The sequence below is a fragment of the Lutjanus erythropterus genome, chromosome 21, assembly GCF_056507025.1.
Source record: "Lutjanus erythropterus isolate fLutEry1 chromosome 21, fLutEry1.hap2, whole genome shotgun sequence".
Taxonomy (NCBI): Eukaryota; Metazoa; Chordata; class Actinopteri; order Lutjaniformes; family Lutjanidae; genus Lutjanus; species Lutjanus erythropterus.
In genome coordinates this window covers 15,209,077-15,230,334 of record NC_139337.1, presented here as the reverse complement: position 1 = coordinate 15,230,334, position 21,258 = coordinate 15,209,077, and the positions used below count along the sequence as shown (strand labels likewise).

The 21,258-nt window shown below is 38.6% G+C and overlaps 1 protein-coding gene across 3 annotated transcripts in view; it reads right to left on the bottom strand.

The window, feature by feature from the left end:
- Positions 1 to 6,231: 6,231 nt before the first annotated feature.
- pip4k2aa (phosphatidylinositol-5-phosphate 4-kinase, type II, alpha a) overlaps positions 6,232 to 21,258 on the bottom strand; it is a 35,134-nt gene continuing 20,107 nt past the window's right edge. The window contains exons 4-11 of one of the 3 annotated variants that reach the window (XM_084746805.1): positions 19,877 to 20,029; positions 18,724 to 18,870; positions 17,997 to 18,035; positions 13,303 to 13,419; positions 8,501 to 8,614; positions 8,019 to 8,259; positions 7,678 to 7,781; positions 6,232 to 6,367 (exon numbers count right to left, since the gene is read on the bottom strand). In XM_084746805.1, coding sequence (XP_084602931.1) covers positions 6,287 to 6,367; positions 7,678 to 7,781; positions 8,019 to 8,259; positions 8,501 to 8,614; positions 13,303 to 13,419; positions 17,997 to 18,035; positions 18,724 to 18,870; positions 19,877 to 20,029 — 996 coding nt within the window. In that variant the 3' untranslated portion in view covers positions 6,232 to 6,286. The remainder of the gene's footprint in view (positions 6,368 to 7,677; positions 7,782 to 8,018; positions 8,260 to 8,500; positions 8,615 to 13,302; positions 13,420 to 17,996; positions 18,036 to 18,723; positions 18,871 to 19,876; positions 20,030 to 21,258) is intronic. The other 2 variants (XM_084746806.1, XM_084746807.1) reach the window with 2 other exon arrangements.

Below are 21,258 nucleotides of genomic sequence, written 5' to 3'. Positions count from 1 at the left end.
TCCTCCTCCTCCTCCAAAAATCTGACTTTACGTCTATGCAGCTACATCAGTCAGGTCTGCAGGGAAAATGTTTTCTTTGTGGTGAATTCAGTCAGGCTTTGGTTTCCTCTGCAGCTATTTTACATACATGAATAAGCACAGATTTAGGTTGATAAAAAACACACAGACCTATGGCTATCATTTACCGCGTTTATCCGGTCATATAATAAAAATGAATATATTTCATATTTGACTTATAAACAAACAAAAACACGATCGAAACCACGACCTTCACATTTTACCTTAATATACCCTGTAAGACGCTGCTTTTAACCAATTGTGCAATAAAGCCTGTTGCAAAACAATAGACTGACTTTCTTGTAACGGCGGAACTCTCAGAGCAAGAACTTCCCCTTTATTCCGATTTGTTGATGCCGAATGAAAATGTGTCATGTAATCAAAATATTAATAAACGACAGAAGTCATTGCATATATTTTTTTAAATATATGATGTAAAATAACATAATGAAAAAGTGACTCCTGGGATTGTGTGGGTGCGTGCATGGCAATAAGAAGTAAAGAAAATTAGACTTTATATTCCAGCTGATCTCACTCTTATCTAATCTTTACACATTAGGTACAAGTTATTTCCAGCAGTTCAGACAGTTGAGGTGATATGTTAATCATTAGGGTTAAAATGTGGAGTTTAATAAGGATAAAAAGGAAAGTCACTCTTGAATTTAAAAACCCGGGTATTCTGAGGAAAACAGAAAAATAAAAGCTCATGTAGTTCAGCCAAATTTGAATTTAAGTGTGAATAATTGAAAAATAAGGGAAGCATTAAGGCACGTCTGCTGCAACATTTTTTTTTTCCCGATAAACAAACAACATATACTCTTAAGAAATAAATTCAGGTGTAAATGTCGTCAAAAAGTACCGCTTTTATTTGTGACATTTGATATTTTCCCTGTAGGACGGACATGTTAACTCGGCTATTTGGTATTCTGCCTCTGCAGTAAATAAATGAATAAATAAATAAACAAGCAAACGGAATGAAAATATTTTGTTTTCCACGAACAGATGATTCTTCATATTAAATATTAGTTGTGTTTTAGTCACATCACAGAAACTGCATTCCAGCTTACTGCTTTCAATACATGTTAACAATCAGACCTCACTAAATTATGCATGAGGCTGTTTTAAACGCTAGAGCCGGTTTTATTTATTTATTTTTGATAAATTTTAAGTGTATAAATCAAAGTGCAACGACTTTAGTTTATGCGACTTTATGCTCATTTCTATCCGACCAGGATCTAGATGTAAATATTTGATTTAGCTCTTTTCTTTGTAGATTTTCAGCGCGCGACTCCCTCTGATAACAGCTGCTACAATTAAAACAGAGCCTCGCGTTTTTTATTTAACGTTATGATGATCCAATAAACAAATCAAAATACATTTTAAAAAGATTTTTTCATCTTTCTATTTTTTGTACACCCATTTCCCCCTCAAAATGTGATTAAATAAGGCTATAACTTTAAATGTTGGTTCAAATATATTTCAGTACATTAGAGCCCATGGTGGACTATTTAACAAATGGATGGGACTGGTGTGTGAAGATTAATAATCACAAAAACAATAGCACAAATAAAGCGTCTAGTTTTCTTAACAAGAATTACATGTTACACAAATTGGGACCGCTGCTCTTCTTTAACAAAGTATTAGCTAATATGTGAAATGTTATTTTAATACAGAGCGTCAGTATAAAGATATTCAATAATATGGCGATACGTATGGTGTTACGCGTTGCTTCCACACTAGCAGAAAAAAAAAGATATATATCACCTTCTAACATGAAAGGTATAGTTACAAAAATATGTTTTTCACGTTATTACAACATAAAATAATATCATGATATAACAATAATCTTTTCAGTAGCAAGACACTATCTTTTATAAAGTGAGAAGTGTCTTGTTATAACGTGATAACTGGCATTGTTATCATGTTATAACAATAAGTCATCGAGAAATGTTTCAGGTTACAGCAAGATTAATAGTATATTTTTTATAACAATTAAAGGTCCTTGTTATAACGTGATAATTATGTATGTTGATGTTGTAATGTGAAAATATCTCGTTATAATAATGTAAAAAACATTCTGTTATAACAATACACTTCTCACATTACAACATAATGATCAGTTTTTTCTAGCATGGCAGCAGTACGTTTGGTAAACATGGAATAGTTAAGAACAAAGAAACAAACATCAGAGGTAGACTTTGAGTTAAGCAGAACAAGTGCTTTAATTGGTTTGAGTGAACGCTTATGGAATGGAGTGTATTATTATCATCATCATCATTAAATGTGAAGAACAATAAACATACATCAACATTTTGGCCTCTCTGCCACTGAAAGGGAACTCTCACCAACCATTGTCAGACAGCAATAAACACACACACATACACTCACACATACACACACAATAATGCTTTAACCAATGCTTAAGTCTTTCAGTTGGAATCTAAAAGTACTCAGGACTGTTTGTGAGACCAAAGCTCAACAGCAGGAGGAGGGCATATTTCCTGGCCTTCTGCATATAAATTCAAAGGACTCAAATACTTTCAAATTTAAAAGATTTGCTGATTTTGAATCTTACAGCCAAAGGAAATGTTTCCAGCTCTGCAGATCTTGCCCGGCCTCAGCTCATTTTGCATTTGTCAAATCAAAGTCTTCCCTTAACACTTGATAAATCACATGAACACAGGGGCTGTTTCCCAGAACTTTGGACATGTTCACATATTATCTCCCAGTACACATTAAAAAAAAAAAAAAAGAAAAAAAAAAATCTGTTCAAACAAACAGACACATTTTACGATACACAATGTTCTTCAAGCTCATGTGGGATAGTTCTGACTGCTGAAAAGATGCTTTTGGCAAAGTTAACAGTGGCAGCAGGTTGACTGTTGGGTGAAGGAGCTCATTCATGAAGAGAAGTCACAAAAGCAAAGGATTTGTTTCACGGTACAGCAGCAGGGCGCATGTGTTATTATCGTCTTTAAATTTGCATCTGTTAAAAGTCCGGCGGCGGCTGCCTTCCTCATGAGATCCAGAGTCCCAAACTCTCTCTCCCAGCATGCACTGCTCTGTTTTCTACAGTTGAGCCTCAAACAGAGCAAAGCAGACTAGAAGATGATTGTGTTCCCTCATTTTCTTTATGACACAACCTATGTACATTATGAGCTATGTGACAACTGAAACGAAACAGCCCATTAATAGTGAAAGAACACAGAAATATCAACTATCCACTGACTCAGGATGAACTATCAGCTGATAACCTCCCTGATAACACACATAGGATCTGAGTTACACAAAGAAAGATGAAGCAAGAGAACAAAAACCTGTTGAGCTGAAGTGAAATTTTGGACAACCACTTAAAAAAAAAAAAAAGAGAAAAAAAAAGAAAAGAAATCACATTCTTGAAATGTGACTGCGCCTGTGTTTAGCGGGCAATAAATGTGATGACGATGCTGACAGGCTCCTGAGGCCATCAGTTAGCAAGGAGGACAAGCACGACAAAAACACAATCACGACACACGCACGTTTCCACAATGCACTTCCACACACGCACACATGTTCTTTATAAAGGCAGGACCAGCGTGAAAACGAACAGGAGATTAATATCAGCAGATACCACCTCAGGCTTGCTCTGAGGAGGAGGAGGAGGAAGAAGAAGAAGGACGCCTGTACACACTGAATAATCAGAACGATGGATTTGAATTTACAGAATTGAAACCGATCCATCAAATTTAAGACAGCTATTCACTTTTTTTGTCTGTTTAAACACAATCATTAGCATGGTTTTGTTTAACTGACTATGAACAAATCTAAATACAGAGGAGGAGGGAGGTTGAAAATAAAGTTGGAAAACAATGCATGTCAAAGTAAACACCCTATTATTAAAATAACCTTTTACCTTTGTTTTAAAAAAAGATTACAAAATATAAAATTAAATAATTTTGGAGTATAAAGGCACACATCTTGCACAGTGTATACAATGAAAAACAGTTATTTAAAGCATGGTAAGGGACTATTTTACACTGAACAGCTCACAAATCTGGTTAAAGTGTGGGGACACGACGAGAACCTGAACAGCCAACAACACAGACTAGAGAGGGAAAAGGAAACTTAGTCCTGTGACATGCAATTTTTTTTATGCCTTTTTTTTTAAAGTACATCTAGAGTAAGCATTGTATAAATTCAAGCAGTATCATTCTTCATTTACCACAGCACCATCATTCATTCCTAAGGGTGGCTCCTTTTTTTTTTTTTTTTCCCAAATACGACTATATTTCATGACTAAAATCCAATGTAAAAATATAAATGTGAATATAATCTATGATATCTAAACAAATGCTGTGATGGAAGCTTTTTGCATGGGTTAGAATAAGTCAAGGAGGACAACTTTTACTTGTTTAAGTTTCAGAAGTGATACACGTCACACGCACAACAGCTTTTTCTCACTTACAGACATAGTATATTGCATTTCCCTTGTTAAGACCGCGTCAACTAATTGGGATCGTATTCGTAACATTTGGTTCCTTTCCTCTTGTGCAAAATATACAAAGAAAAAAAAAAAAAAAAAAAAATTCACATCAATTCATAAAACCGCCAAATTCAAACACAGATAAACCACCTTTAAAAAATGTCAACAACAACAACACAAACAATGAATAACAGACTCGCAGCTGAGGTTAGAGAGAAGAGAACCATGCGGTTGGTGTTAATGACTAATTGTTTCTTTACATCTGCAGCTACTCTTCCCAAACTCCCTCCTCCCCTTTCTTTTCCCACAACTTTTGAACACTGACACACACACACATCGTTCACCGCCATTGTTGGGTGTGTGCTGGTACGATGCTGGAGGTAAGCAGTCTTCTGTCTGCCCTGAACTGCATGCACAAGCGCAATCACGCTATCGCCTGGTCCCAAAATCCACCACTACTTCACCACCACAACGGAGCACTTCTTAAGAGGATCAGAAAGGTTTGTTTACGTCTACTTTCCCCGTCTAATATTGCAGTAAATACTTCCCAACCATTCCTAAAAAAGTACCCACAGGTGAGAAATGGCGGATTTGAGTTCAGGCTTCCAAAGCAGAGTTCCTTTTTCTCTTTGTTGCAGCGCATGTAACAGAACAAGAGCTCCTAACCTCTATAACAAATAAAAGTGCAACATTTTTTTGATTTCACTCATAAGGTGCTGATGGCAACAGAAAGTTAAGGGCTGTTCAAAGATATAACGAGGAGTGACTTAATCACTACAGCCACAAAAGACTTCAGGGTGATTCGCTGCCACGGGAACAGAAACCAGGCCAACATAACAATGCCCAACGTATTCGGAGTGAATGCTGAGTGCTCGAATCCTTCCCTTAATCATTCTTAATCACAACGAAGCAAAAAGGGACGAAGCACTGAGAACCACTGGGGTGCAACTGGTGCTGGAAACAAGTGTTATAATTTACTGCAACAAGTGAAGAGTGGCAAGAGGATAACCTGGAAACTGTACACAAAGGAACAGGAATGGAGGAGGGGAGAGGTCTAAAGGGTGAGTGATGGAAGATTTGTTTGGCTGAAGACTTGCGTAGCATTTTGGGTGGGCGGTGTGGCTGTTGGCCTATTGGAAGACTGCTTCCTACTTCCTGAAATGAAGCAATTGCATCAGGTGAGGCTCAACATCCTCGTTACACCTTGCTTAAGCCTTCTTCTCTGCAAGAGGAACCTCACAATCTGACCTCTGCGCCTCACACTATACCTATCACACCCTCCCCCAAAACATTGTAAGGGAAAGACAAATACAAACATCAAAATAAAATAAAAAAAATGCAGAATTCTGGATGTTAGAGGCAATAAAAAGCCATATTCCCATATAAACAACCATAAAGACAAAAACAAATTATATATATTAAAAAAAAGTAATGACTTGGACACTCGCTTTCAACACCCTTATCATCCAAAGTAACACATGAACAAAACTCAACAGAGGAGAGGTTAAATGTAAACGAATGATGGTTTTGTTTTTAGCTGCAGAGCGTGGCACCCCACTGAAAGAGAGAGAGAGAGAGACAAACAGGGAGGGATGAGGAGAACGGATGAGAGAGTGATACAAAGCCATCACAGCACCTTATTAATTCAGCCTCTTGACAGGTTTTTCTCTCCGTCACTTCTCTTCCCCCGCCCTTCTCCCCACTTGCCCCCCCCTTTTCCCCATGTGCCTCTGTGCCGCCCCCACCCCACCCCGTCGCTCCTGGAGGCTATGACAGGATAGTGGTGATGAAATCGTAAAACCTCTTGGAGTACTGCTCGGGGTTCACTGTGGAGATCTCTGCTCCAGCCTGTAGAGAGGGACACACAGACAACTGTCATTCACCACATTCTGTGTATCAGTGTTAATTTTGTTAAAGAAAATTATGATGGCAAGTATTTGTTGACATCATTTTATTTTTATACCAAACTGTGACGACACAAATGAAAAAAATACTGACAACAAAAATTACAATGAAATCTCTGTTTATCAAAATATTTGGTGGACAACCTAAGTTAGATCACAGGAATCATCAGCCATTTCACAGAACTAAGAAATTGGGCGAGCTTAAAAAGCCGAATAAAACCATTAGCTGCTGCTGACAGCTGGCCTCTCAAATTATGAGTGCCTCATTTTAACCAGCACACTGTTAGGTGGAGGAGAGAGAAAGAGGAGAGACGATCTGCAGACAGTGTGTATCATTCCTTATCAGGACGCAGTGCCTTCAGGATAAAAGATGTGTGGAAAAAATACAGGAAATTTTAGAAGACGCCTGAAAACACCATCCCACAGCTCTGTCGATATAAATATCATCTATGTAAATTGATTCAGTAACATGTATGTTAATTCCCTTTGAGGACATAAATGTTAGTATAGCTCAGAGTGTTAATTCAGGGCACACTACCTTGTTAGGTTAACTTATGATATTAACATATAACTTAATGAAGTCATGCTCTGGGTAAACATCTAGTCCTTTTAAAAGATAATTTATGGTTTGTAAAGATTCAAACAGACCCTTACTCATTAGGCAACCATCAAATATAATTCAGTATTAATTTTAGCTCCATGCAGATTGAATAAATGTTCCCAGATAATGCTTGACCATTTTAACAACGCAAGTTTGCACAACTGATATCTTAAGTTTCAGATTATAAATTCTTCTGAGTGAAAAATGACGCTGAATTTAGCAGAGGAACTCAGTAATATATAAAAGTCTGTTTTGTGAGGTATTAAACACAATCAGCAAAAACACTGCATTAATAATGACTTATGCATTTTTTTATATGATATAAAATTAACATCAGTAACACAATCTCAACCTAGATGATTAAATACATGGTTCAAAGTACGCTAACTTCTCATTGGAATTTTTACAGCCGGGAGAAATATCCCTCAGAAAACTCTATTACAGTATCATGAAACTGCCTTATGACTAAAACATAAAAACATTAATGCATTAAATTAAAATGAGACCTGTGTTCCAATGACTAAATCTCGACTAAAACAAATGACTAATATGCAACTTAAACTAACTGCAATTTTCAGTAGGAGACTAAAATTAAATTTAGAATCCTTGTAAAATTAACCCTGTCCAAATAGCTCATGTATGCAGCTACATACCCCATGTTTGACAGTCTTTGCAGCGTGGGCAGCTTTCTTCTTGGCATCATAATGCTGAAGGATGTCTATGACAGCCATGAAGTACACCTCCTTCCTGGGAGCAGCTGTAGTTTAAAACAAATGAGAATCTATATATCTGCACAGTATCCTTGGGCAAAATCAGGTACTGTTGAATAACAAACAAAATCCTTGAGATATTTTTAACAATAGCCTGTTTGACAACTAAAATGAGAACACCCAGTAGGGGGAGCTCTCAGTACTGTATTATAAAGCTGTTTAGTACAACCCTCAAATTGTAAGGGTTGCATCATAAGCCTGAAACCATGCATTTGGCTTCTCACTTTCAGTGCTTTTGATGGCGTAGACGTCAATGGTGGGATCAAACTCCCCGGGTGACAAAGGCTTGGTACTGTCCAGGGTGTTGCTTGGACTGTCTGGGGGCGTGCCAATGCCCCCTCCGTCACTCTCACCCTCCTCCTCGGCCTCATTGTCCTCGCTCTCCACATCTTCTTGCTCGGCTCGCTCCACGTCGTGGATCCCAACCAGCAGACTGTAGTCCATGAGCTTCAGCTGGGCCAGGAACTGAGAACGATGTGAAAAGGTAGGATGGTAGAAGAAATCGAAACAAGTGAAGAGATGGTGCATTGAGTTTTTAAGGAGGAGGGAGATGGGAAAGAGTAGAGCCAGAGAAAGAGGGCATGTATTAATACAGACAGAAAGGGAGGGGTGGGTTTTTCTCAGTAATTTACAGTAAGATTTTCTAACTCAAAATATGTACACACAAAGCATATCTTTTCAGTCATATCTAATTGTTAATACATACCTCCACATCTTTCCTGAGCTTCTCCAGGAACATTTTCTTATTCTCCCCGTCAATGTATATTTTCTGCCCATCATTGATGAAGTCATTGTCCTTGTAGGTTGGCAGCTCCTTGGCCTGCCCGTTAGTATTGGAGATCAGTGACCAAACAAACAACAGTCAGAACCACAACACTAGACTGTTCAAACCTGAGAGGCATGGCACTGTAGGCAGCAAACCTGGGCAAAAATGTGACAGAATTCTGGTGCTCATATCAAGAGTCAATTTTTGTTGGAAATGTCAGTCAATCCAATTGCACAGAGCTTGAATCTTTGAATATATTTAAACATTGTTTGAGATATTTGACATAATGGTCAAAGGAAGGCAGCAGTAACACCAGCATCAGGGTTCTTCATCTTTTTTCCCCAGAATTCTTAAAAAACATTAACAATGTACTGTTCATGTCATTACACAGGACTTGAGATAGTATATCACTGACTTATTTACCTATAAGAATCAAGGGGTATTTCAAAATGCAGGATGACAAAGATGTATTCTATTGTTAGAAATGAGTCATGACAGCATTGTGATATACCTGACAAAACAATCCTGCATGTTGAAATACCCCTTTGACGTACAGTAAATGAGGCTTTGAGCCTGTGGTTTGTTAGATAAGCCTGCCTGCTTCAGCCAAATACAACATACATTTCTGCTAAAATAAGTTGGCTAATGAGGTACAGACATTCTGTCCAAACCAAGGCTGACCTCTTTTTCAAGCTAAGTGATTTAACTGTGTAAAACAGTACATGCAGCATGCTCACAGCAGGGCACAGATCCATCCGATGCACCAGTTTGCATATTTTCCATACTGTTTATAGGGAAATATACACTCAACATAAATATAAATGCAACACTTTTGTTTTTGCTCTCATTCTTCATTAGTTGAAGTAAAATAGTGATTCTGATTAAACAGCTTGATTATTGCACAGATGTGCCAGGGACTGGTCACAATTAAAGGATACTCTAAAATGTGCGTTTACTTTGTAAACAACTACTGATTGCAATTTTTTCCCAAAGAGGGCCCACCTGACTCTGCCTCTGATTGGCTAGTACTTCTTACATTTGTTTGTTTGGTTGGTTAGGCTTAGGCATGAGGCACGAGTAGTTAGAGTTAGGGTAAGAATATCAGGGTAAGCCAATAAGAGGCAGAGTAGGGCAGGTCATGACTTTGTCCTTCTGAGGAAAAAAATGTTATCTATAGGCTTTTATGAAATAGTCATATTTCAGTGCATAATACATGTCGTTTTTCAAGATCAAACACATTTTAGAGTGGTCTTTTATTGTGACCAGTCCAAGGCACACCTGTGTAATATCATCCTGTTTAATCAGCATCTCCATATGCCACACCCGTCTGGTGCATAAATTATCTTGGCTAAGAAGAAGCACTCACTACAACAGATTTGACCAAGTTTGTTACAAAATCTAAGAGAACTGAACCTTTTGTGTGTACTGAGTAAGTCTTAGATTTTTTACTTCAACTCACAAAAAATGGGAGCAACAACAATATTTTTGTTGAGTATATTTACTTCTCAGTACAATGAAACACAGAGCATGTTTTTGTGGTCCACTGTACGGATATTTGGACTACTTTTTTAATGCATCTGGTAGATCTATACACTTTGTGTTGGGAGAAAAAAGGACGTCCATATCAAAGCCACAAAACGTCCTTATTGGCACTGGGCTGGTGTTCGAAAAGCACCTCTCCCCAAGATAAATCATACACCATTGTTCATCTAAGATGCTTCTCGGAAGCCAGACTGCGCTTTGCATCTAATGTAAACTTTCTTTTAAAGCCAGCGTACTGTATCTTTGTGACGGATTTCCACTATTAAGCCTAAAAGCAAAATAAAGGAGTTTCCTATTTAAGTGTGTCTCGACTGGGATTAGCTTTCTTCTTAACCTGGCTGCTGCAGGACTGCCAGCAGCCTGTAGGGGGAGGAGGTGTTATGTGAGGAGGGACAGGGGCCTAGTTCTGAGTCACTGAGGAAAAAGAGAGCAGGAAATGTGGTAACAGGGCAGCAGCAGCAGTTTAGCTACTACAGTGTTTCTATGGCAGCAGGAGAAGAGCGGCAACACAACAGCACTTTGTAGCACTAGAATGAGCTTGGACAGCACACACTGACACACATACATACACATACAGATTAGACCTTAACAGAGATGAAGACAGGAATACATATCACAAAATTGGACACTTGAGCACATATATATACAGACATAGACCTCCAATTTTCAATAAATATGGGATGTACAACTTGCTAGGCTTGATATAAATGCACATAAAAAGTTAATGAGGACGCAACATAAGGCTGACTGCAAAACGTGAATGTAACTTGAAAGCATTTCACAAGCCTATCACCTAAACCGACACCTCAACTCTTACATTCAATCATCTTTCTACGCTTTCATTTTCAACTGTTGTTTCTTTTCATGCAATACATTCTCAGTCCTTCTAACTGCTTTATTATGGCTTGTGCCTTCTCCCAGTCATGCATAGGATTCTATCAGTTGGCCGGCTATTGGTTTTTCCTATTGCAATGACTGCAAGGAAATGTGTCTGACTCCTCATTGGTTCGCTACACTGAGGTAGTAAGTATTCAAACAGAAAGATATATTAGAGGCAGGAAGAAAGGGCAGGTTGTTGATGAGCCTTGTAAAGCTGTGTGACAGGTGAATTTCTCTCCATCCTTAAAAAATGAATCTCATTTCTTTGTGCTCTCCTGTCAGCTGGTTGGGAAATGGATTTTGGCATATGACAGTGCTGATGTCTTGCTGTCTCAGAGGAAAAAGCTATCCCTTTCTGTAAAGTCTGTAGTATGTTGAAACCCCAACACCTTTGTATCCAGTTATATTCCTACTGATGCTGTCAGCTGTAGATTAACATCCACCAGCAGATTTCACATCAGTAGCTACCATTTACATGGACAATATTTCTTCAATCATATTATTCTAATTAGAAATTCCAAGTTAACGGCTTAAAACATGCATTTACATGCCCCAAAAACATTAAGCAGAATATACCTTTTTGACATGTGCAAACTGTTTCTGCCCGCTGTGAAACGTCTAATCTGCCGGAAATATAACTGAAGAAGTAGTGGTTCCAGTTTGCCAACCACCAGTAAACAAAGAAGTGTTTCAAGATGGACGCACATCATCTCCATGCAATAATGTTAGTGTCTTTATATATATATTATGGATTCTTAGAGAAAAGTTGTATCTGCTATTGGCCAGTTCTGTTTTGCTCCTGAAAATCTGTTCATGACACATCAGCACACAGGCACAGAAAGAATATATTTATTCCAACCAGAGAGAAATAGTTGGATTATGTGTTTACATGGTTATTTTCCCATTGAACAGATTATCAAAGGTTAACACCACCCCTCCCAACAGTAAATTCTATCTGATCAGGCCTCATTGGATCGATCTCTTCTGACTGAGGGGAGTTATATGCAGCACTTTTATTCTGATTAGTCTATCTGATTATTCGTGGGATAGTTGGGTCCATGTAAATGCAGCTACTGATATGCAGTTTGTAAATTATGAGCTCTAACAAATGGTAGCAGTGTGTCTGTTAAAACTTTTTTGGGGGGACATTTTTTAACATTTTTATCAGTATTATGACTATGTATGTCATTTAAGCATAACTGCCTGCTAGGATGTGTATGAGAACAACTTGCTCTTGATAAATTTACAGTTTTGGAGTATGTTAGCTGGGCATACACAATTAAAAAAGCAAGCCCTTCAAACAGATTGAAAGTGACTGGTTTTGTAAAATGTTCCCTTTAATTATAAGCTATTGTTGTCTCTATAACGAAAGCAGCATATCCAAAAGCCATTATGGCTGTGTTGTGCTAAGCTATTTTTGAAAACAATGCCCCCCCAAAACTAGAAACAAACAGAGAACTGGGGCACTGGTAACAGTACAACAATACTGACTGCTCATAAAACACTTATTATCTCAGAAGGCTGTGGTTATTAAAAAACACTGACAAGTCATACCGCCTTTGGGCAAGACTACCTCCACATACTATATGGTTTTAACACCTCAAGAAAACACCTAACAAACCTGATTGATCTCTTAGAATAGCAATTAAATAACATCCTATGGCACCTGCTAACCTACTGCCAAATACATTTTATTTCACAAAACAAAGGGGACATTGGGGTGCAGGACATAGAGCCAGGGAATCTTACCTGCACTCTTAACAAATTATTCTTCACCGATTTATATCAAATCAAAATGTGTACTCAAGTTCTACAGCAGAACACAGAGCAGTTTTGTGTAACTTGCTGGTTAGTTCCAGTTGTTCGCTTGGAATAAATTTACCAGCACAACAAAGGAAGTTCTCTCTCAGAAATAAATCATCCTTCCAGCTATGTAACAAGTATGTACTTTCTCTTCCCATCTCTGGTTCCTGATTTTTTTTTTTTTTAAAACCACTCTTGTCCTTTTTTATTCATGCCACCACCTTACTCTTTCACCTCTTGCTCTCCAGTGTTTCAGACACATGGTGCCGTTGAGTGAATGGTGGGAACAAAAACAAACTGTCTGGCAAAACTAAAACTGAACTGGCTGACAAGTTGAGCAAAAAGTGATTGTAAAATGGATGAAACGTGTGCAAAATGTGGCCTTGAAATAACAGTGTATCAGCTTGGAGAAGACGAGGAAACGAAAATGCTCGGCCGTACAAAAAAAATAACTAAAAAAAAAAAAAAAAGATTGGTTTAATAGATCATGCCTGGTATATGAGCCCTGGTTCTCTTACATCTCTTACGTGTTTCATGGCGCAGTAAAAGCGCGTGGCAATCCGCAGTGTTTGCAGCCTTTGCTGAACGTTACCAGATTTGGGCCGCGGGGGCACATCCTCTGGTTGGGGCGGCTGCTAGAAAAGGGGGAGCGAGGGAGGGACGGTAGGGGTGGAGGAGAGGAGAGAAGGAAGGAGAGAGGAAGGGAGGAAGGAAGTTGGAAGTAAAGGCAAAGTGTTTAAAATGTAACAGAACACAATTTTTTTTTTTTTTCTTTTTTTTCAAATTGGTAGAGGGTTGGAAAGGGCATCAACGCGAGAGATCTGTACGACCAGTCTAGATGTTTATAGTTCTCTGATGTCCCTACAATGGCTGGGTCAAGAAAGTGTTTATCAGTGTCCAACAGGTTCGCCCAGTGGCAATGTCAGTAAGTGCAAAGATATTTTCAGGTATACTATTTCCTTGCTATTAGCTTCATTAATCAAAGTGATTTTAGGCTTTGTTTCTAAAGATTATTCTAAAATATACACATTTAAGAGTTATATTCTATGCTTGCATGACTCTGGGCTGCCTACACTGTTATTACAACTGCTGCTTGGTGTCATTTTCAGGTAGAGTAAGCATGTGGCCTGGCAGTGCTACTCTATGGAGCTGGAGCTACGAAGAGCAAGGAAGCAGCTATAGACCTGTAGTTGCCAAACATCTATTCAGGTGTGCTACTATTTCAAAAGGCTTACAATTGCTGGATAAGGGACTACTAGTAAAATACCAAAGCAGCTCACAGTCAATCATACCGACACATTAAAGCCATGTGCCTCCACCAGAGATACCAACCGGTGCTGGCGTGAGAGAGGAGAGTAAACAAAACAAACAAACAAACAAACACCCCCCCACCACAATATAAGAACTGCAGCAGATAGCTACTGAGCAGAGACCTTGTGGAGACTGGACGTATTCCACATACCAAGGGCCAGTAGCTATCTAATGACATACAAAACACAACGTCCTTATTTTACAGGTAACATAACAAACACTGCGATTTCACATGTCACATCCTGTGGTTAACCACAAATAAAGTAAAGTAAAATAAAGTAACGAGTATGATTTGATGAGCATAAGTGAGATCAAATGTACCAATTTCAGGGTCTAGTTGAGATCATTTGAGAGTAAAAAAAAATGAAAGCATACACCCACTGATCATCTGCTGGGTAAAAGGCTGTGCATAAGAAAGCCAATTGATGTTGGTTGATAGTCAAAATCCTGAGACAACAGCTAAAACAACCTCATTTTTTTTATGAAAAGAAAAATACATATGTCATATGTGGGTAGAAAAGAACATGTCCACAATGTGCAACAGAATGGGACTGGTGCTCATACACATCGGAATGTGTTAGAAATAATATAACTTCAAAAAGGATGCAGAAAAACATTATATACCATGCAGATGCATGCATGAAAGGGAGACGGTCATGCAATCAGGAAAGAACCTTGCCGTGCTTGTTGTTTGTGAGTGTGTGAAGCAATTTTTAACGCACACACGCACTGTACCTTCTGAGCAAAACACATGATTTTCTTCTTTTATTTGGTGGTGCACTCTCTTCCTCATTTTACTGGCCAAATGCAGTGTGTGTGTGTGTGTGTGTGTGTGTGTGTGTGTGTGTGTGTGTGTGTGTGTGTGTGTGTGTGTGTGTGTTCACAAACTGGACTTTAAGTACAGAAGAATTATTTGAAGGAAGTGCATGTATCCATAGCTGCAGAGTGCTTGTAGTGGGCAACTATAGGTTAATTTAAGCATGTCTGTATGTGTGTGCATGTACATGTGGGGAAACCAGCATATCTCTTGTCAGTCTTTGATGTCTGAGCCTCAGGGCCTGTGTCCATATAGCTTTTTATCTGAGTGCCAGCATCTTTTTCAATTGGTCCCAATGAGGAGAGAGCATCTGGGGCAGCATGCAGCCACCTAAAGAAAAGGTGCTGTGCCCATCGTCTTTTTTCAGAGTGCTCTGTCTTTTTTGTGCTGCCACTCGTGCTTGTAATTGAAAATCTCTGAACTTTTCAGAAAGGTGCTGGGGTTGTCACAGTTGTTTTTTTTTTCAAGCAACCCATCACATATTAGATGGAGACTCACTCTCACTCACTCACTCACTCTGGCAACCAGGAAAATGGAGGAGAAGCTTGTGCTGTCCATCTGAGCCAGAAACTATCATAACAGAGACAGGAAAGCCTATTTGTGTGAGCAGATTGGACAGAGACTGAATGTTGCTGGTGAGTGTGGTGCCTTCATCACCCTTTGTGTTATAAGCTTGTTGTTAGCTGTGTAGTCAACCTTCTGTTAACATAGCATTAAGCTATCTTCATAGCTAATGTCAATCATGATGTGAAACCTACATGCAGCGATTTTTTTTTTCTGTCACCACACATGCACTTTATCCAAGCACTCCCAAGCAGTTTTCTGCCAGAAAAAATGCTATGTGGACACAGGCCATTAGATGTGTCTCTGAGACCTGCTGTAATTTGGTGTGAACATGTGTGAATATAATAAGTATGTGTAAAGATCATGTACTGAATAAAAACAGTAAATAGCTTCACCACAGTGGCATTTACTGTCACACTTACTGTATTGGCTGCATTTCACTGGCAGGTAAAACAACCAGACTAATAGCAACAGCTTGTACGAATTTGTGAGTTAAGAGTCAGCAGTAGTCCGTGTTGAAAAATAACATCTTCATTCCAGTTAGCTAAACTGTACCCTGATGCTTCTTAAGCCCTAATGCTAGACTGTAAAAGGTGTTTCACACACAGCTGAGCTGCAGACAAAAAGAGGTCACTCAGTAGGCTCACATGAGTGTTAAATCCTCAGCTGCTTTGTTTTTCCACTCATTTTAACCCCTCACTTTAACCCCAATAACGTTTTGTTTCTTCTTCCATTTACAGTAGGCTATATTTAGTTAGGGGATTCCCTGAAGTCTTCCATGCTTCACTGAGTGGTGCCCCACGATTAAGCCCCTGTAAAAAGCAGGTGGAAAGTTCAAACTGCTCTGGGTCAAAGCTGTGACACTCCTTGATGGAGGTTTTTCATGGTCAGACGAAGCTTTGCGGAGCGACACGTGGAGACATGCAATGAAAAGCAAATCACTCTGGACAACCATCCCTTCCAATATTGCTGAGCTGACAGGTCAAACAAACAGTAGTCCAAAGTCACAGTGTTTGAGGACACTGTCAGCACCTTCCATCACGCAAAAGGTCAAAGCCTTGTATCTATAAAAATATATTGTCTATATTTGATAAAATATCCATTCTAATTGTTAGCTTATACAATTTTAACAAGAAACACAGTGACCATCAGGTCCTTCACAAATTCAGTTACACAATTCATTTATGACAGGTGACACTGTCCAAGCAGCCAGGAGCCAAAAACTCAAAATAGCCAGTTGCACACAAAAACAGCAACAAAATCTCTTGCTCATATATTCTGCTCACACACAGAGATACACAGAAAACACATCATACACAGGACCAATCATGAGACATCTGACTGAATAAAATTCTAAACCTGACACATACCCACACACAGACACACACACAACCCACACTTTCACACACAGACAGCAAGCAGGGGATCTAATGGAACAGCAGAAGCGAGGTTAGAGGGGATGAAGCAAATTAAAGAGACACAAATAGCGTGCAGGGGCTAGAAAGGGAATGTGTTGATGAAGTAGGTGCTAACTGAAGGAGATGGATATTTGCTACTGTCATCCCCACCCAAACGGGGAAACAAAAGCTGACACCAAAGTTGTGTTTGCCGAGGCCATTTGGGTGATGACAGTGAGCCTGGAATCATTTGAAGCTGTGTTGGTTATTGAAACCACTGGAAACACAGTTTGTTCTCTCTCTCAGTCTATAATTGTCCACATGGCTTTTAATAGGCATGGTGTTCAATCAGAAAAACTGACTCATTTTCAGTACATGACATCATCGGTTAAATTTCTTTGAAGTTTCATGCTTAGAGTATTTGTAAAAAGTGTTCCTGAACACTTTATAATTGCCCTTCTTGTTCCTAAGACCAGAATTGAGACGTCAGTGGTGCACAAGTGCTATGTGTCCATCTGTTCAATCCACACCGACTCCGACCTCTACTGTCATCAGGACCAGATGTCCCTTTCAGCAATGCACTGCCTGATGTGCTGAGAGGACAGCGGCCTGTCTAATGGACAAAAATAGCTGTCCAGTAAGCAACATGAAAGGTAATACAAGGAGAAAATGGGCTTTGTGTATGATTACTGATTTGTTTGTTTTACTTCTTCCACAATGTGTAGAAAGTGCGAGTTTGCTTCACTAAGTGCAAAAAATACTTGGAGCATTAAAGTGGTTCACATATTGACATGCAGCAATGTGTTGTCAGTGTGGATTGATAGACTTGTAGCAGATCAGTTCTGAGAGACAAACAAGGGACAAATACCTAAAATATTTCATAGATGCTGCTGGCGGTGTGGATTGTCTTGTTTCTTTTTAAGTGTTTGTGCATTTTTGACATTTCTAACATTTTCTGTGCTAGTTGGATTACTTTTAAACTGTAGAACTCTGAATTATATTATAATTTTAATCATCATCTCTTTAAAGTCTACAGTGAAGGTTAAAAAGTCCTGTCTGTGCTTAAGTTTAATCTTGTGTGTATGCATAACAGCGGATCCTGGCTCACAACAGGTGACTGTACCTTCTCCTTGTCACTGGCCTCTCTCGCCACAGTGGAACCCTAGAAACAAAGAAAAGGAAATTACTCTCCATAACCCAGTTGTTACTTGAAGCATTGGAAAGTCTTACTTCAATCTTTCCCTCACCAACCTACTTACAGCCTTTCCTGCAGATACTCATTACACTTGTGCATGTTTGAACACAGAAGCTTATTAGGCACACAAGGCACAAGGTCTTAAAACAACTTAAATAAGCTTCACTCTGTCCTGAGTCAGATTACCTAAACCTGTTTTAGAAGGCTTATTAGCCAATAGATAAAGGATGTCATATTAAACATGCAACCAAAACTTGTTTGACCAATATTCCATATATTTAAAAATATTATTTAGAGGCTTGACTTGTATATGAGCTTCTATAAAATATCTGAACTGAAAACAAGGTTGTCTTGGAAAACAAAAACAAAAACCTTATCAAATTCAACTTCATTTTATTCTTGCACCAAAAGCTCAGATAATAAAAACAGGTCCTAGCAAAAAAAAAAAAAAAAGAGTGAAATTCCTTTCCTTCCTTTATTTTTTGTATCTGCTCTTTCCTCCTACCTTGAGACACAGCTGAATGTGGAAAAATAAATCATTTTCATCTCAATGCCATCTCAATATGTCAATATTTAAAAAATAATGCATTTGGTCAAATTGCTTTTGTTTTTGTCTCTGGTTTTGATGATATTTCCATTAATTGTTCAGCTCTACCTTGAGATCATATTTTTTGTAGACAGAAAGGCGGTGGGAGAAGACGTTGCGTGTAACAATCATGTAAGTCTCATCTCCATCCACGGTGAGCCGGTACATCCCCAGAAACTGAGGCAGCAGCGTGTTGCCATGGCACTCCACAATAAACTACCAAAAGAGAGCGAAGAATATCAATTTAGGGGCCTTTAATAGTCATAATGTATGCTCACAGTCTGTGTTGGAGGGCTGACTGTGAGAAATAGAGAAAGAAATGGTTATAAAACACAGCAATATCCCTTTATGATTTAATGTCACTCTGTGTTCAACTGTGAGGTGATAACTGGACAAGAGGGCTCTCAGGGCTCTAAACCTCTGCAACAGCTGTCCTGGGAAATCGTATGAATGGGTTCCCTGACATTTTTGACATTTCTTGACATTTTATTGACCAATCCAAATAGGTAGAGCAATGCCACGTGGTGAAATGCCCTTGACTTGTGTGACAGAGAAAAAGACAGTAAGCTTGCCTTAAACAATTAAGCTGTAAATAATAAATTTGTATGGATGCACTTTGCTTAACCTAACTATCTCAAAACATGCTCAAACTGTGAAATAAATACTTTGCTCCCATAAAGAAAGAACTACATATCCCGCTACATGACTCAATTATGCAATACTGATAATGTTTTCACACACACAGAACTTTTAGCAGCATTTGATTTATCATCACCATTCAAACATTCTAAATTAAATCTAATTAAATTAAAAAAAAAAATTAACTTAGGTTGAGCTATTGTTTATGTGACACCTGCTGCTTATCTGTGTGACTGTGACACATCTGTTTCTGGCATGTCACCTGAAGTTTAGTTAAGTATTTACTTCAGAGTTTAGACTAACAGATTATATAGGATTATACTTTTTTTTTTACCCACCCCAATATCCAATTTAATGATTTTGGCGAGTACTGCACTAATACTGAGTATCATCACATGGTTATAATGCAGAGTTATTTTGTACAAGCTCCTTCAGAGAATATGAGAGCAAGACAGTGCTCTGAAGTCCTGTGGTGCTCATAAGAAATTGATGTTTATTTCAGTAAATGTTTTACTAAGATTTTGAGTCTACCAAAAGTTATGGAAGAACCAAGGCTTGCATCTATAAAACAGGCTGTTGTCACCTGATGGTATTTCTTTAAAATATTATGCATCTCGGCCACATCCTCGCTGCTGATGGTCTTGATGACGTAGCGTTTGTCATAGGACGTATGGAAGCGGGCCCCACTCCGTCCCTGGGCCTCACTGTTCAAAGGAGCACTGCGTGTCAGTGAGTTCTGCAAACACACAGAGCAAAGACAGAACGAACAAATAATGATCATGGTTATCAGGATGTACACACTGATACAGGATCATCATCTTATAGGATTCCCACACATTTTCCATTTAAAAAGTCCAAAGTTGCTTTCTTTTCCGTATTTGGAATCTAACCAGCAGAAACTTGTATTTACCCATAATGGACATTTAGTTTACACAATAACGTTCCTCTGTCACACATCTTTGCCCACTGAGTAAGTATACTAACTGGTGCTACCTATACTCATATTATTTTATCTTAACTGAATACACAACATTGTCAAATGCTCGATTCATATTGGTCAATTACAGCATTCTAAAGTCTGTTATATCTGCATAGCAGACCATTGCTATGAATAGCCAATGATGAACCAATGATTTATGCAGCCATAAAGCAATGGTTTCCTTACACAGAAAAGAAAAAAGAGTCAGTTCACTTTTCTGATATCTACATTACTGCATGAACTCCTTCATGACAAGTTAAGTAACTGGTTATCTGTGTCTCTGTTTTGTTTCAAACTAATTTGGTGGAGCAGAGTTGTTTTGCAGGCTGTGACGTACAGGCAGCTCTGTATCGGAAGTGTGCATTCAGTCACATACCATATTTCTTATCTTGCTTTTGACAACATCAAACTCGCTCTGACCTGTGGTAAACATCTTGGCTACACTGGCTGCCTGCTCCAAACAACATGAAAAAACCCCCACTATGCTTGGTTGATCAAATTACATTTATAAATTCTGACTTTTATATTTTAGATATAGGGGCAAGAGTCTGGAGAAACATATTTTTTCATACTCTCTTTGCTTTTTTCCATAATTTTTGGCAACCCTTGCATATGCATCATTTGCACTACCCTCAGAGGCAAGACAATGTACTTGTGACTTTTGTTTTACCTTTTTGAATAGTCTGTCTTACTAATTACAGAAAAAAGGTTTTTGAAAGTTTTCATCTAACTATTGACATCTATTGTTTAAATAACCAGTGCTGAAACTAAATATGGTTTGCTTGTTGAGCGGTTGAAATAGCTGCTCTTGTAGTGTATTTGAATAGATACCACAGCACAGCAAGTCCTGCATCTACCTCCTTGTTGTCTGACCACCTCCCACTCTCCAGTCTAAACATGTGGGGCTCTGACCCCTACGCCTGCTGCCTGTCCAAACCTACACACAGACACAAACAGCTGCTGCCCAGACTTTGGAGCTCAAAAGT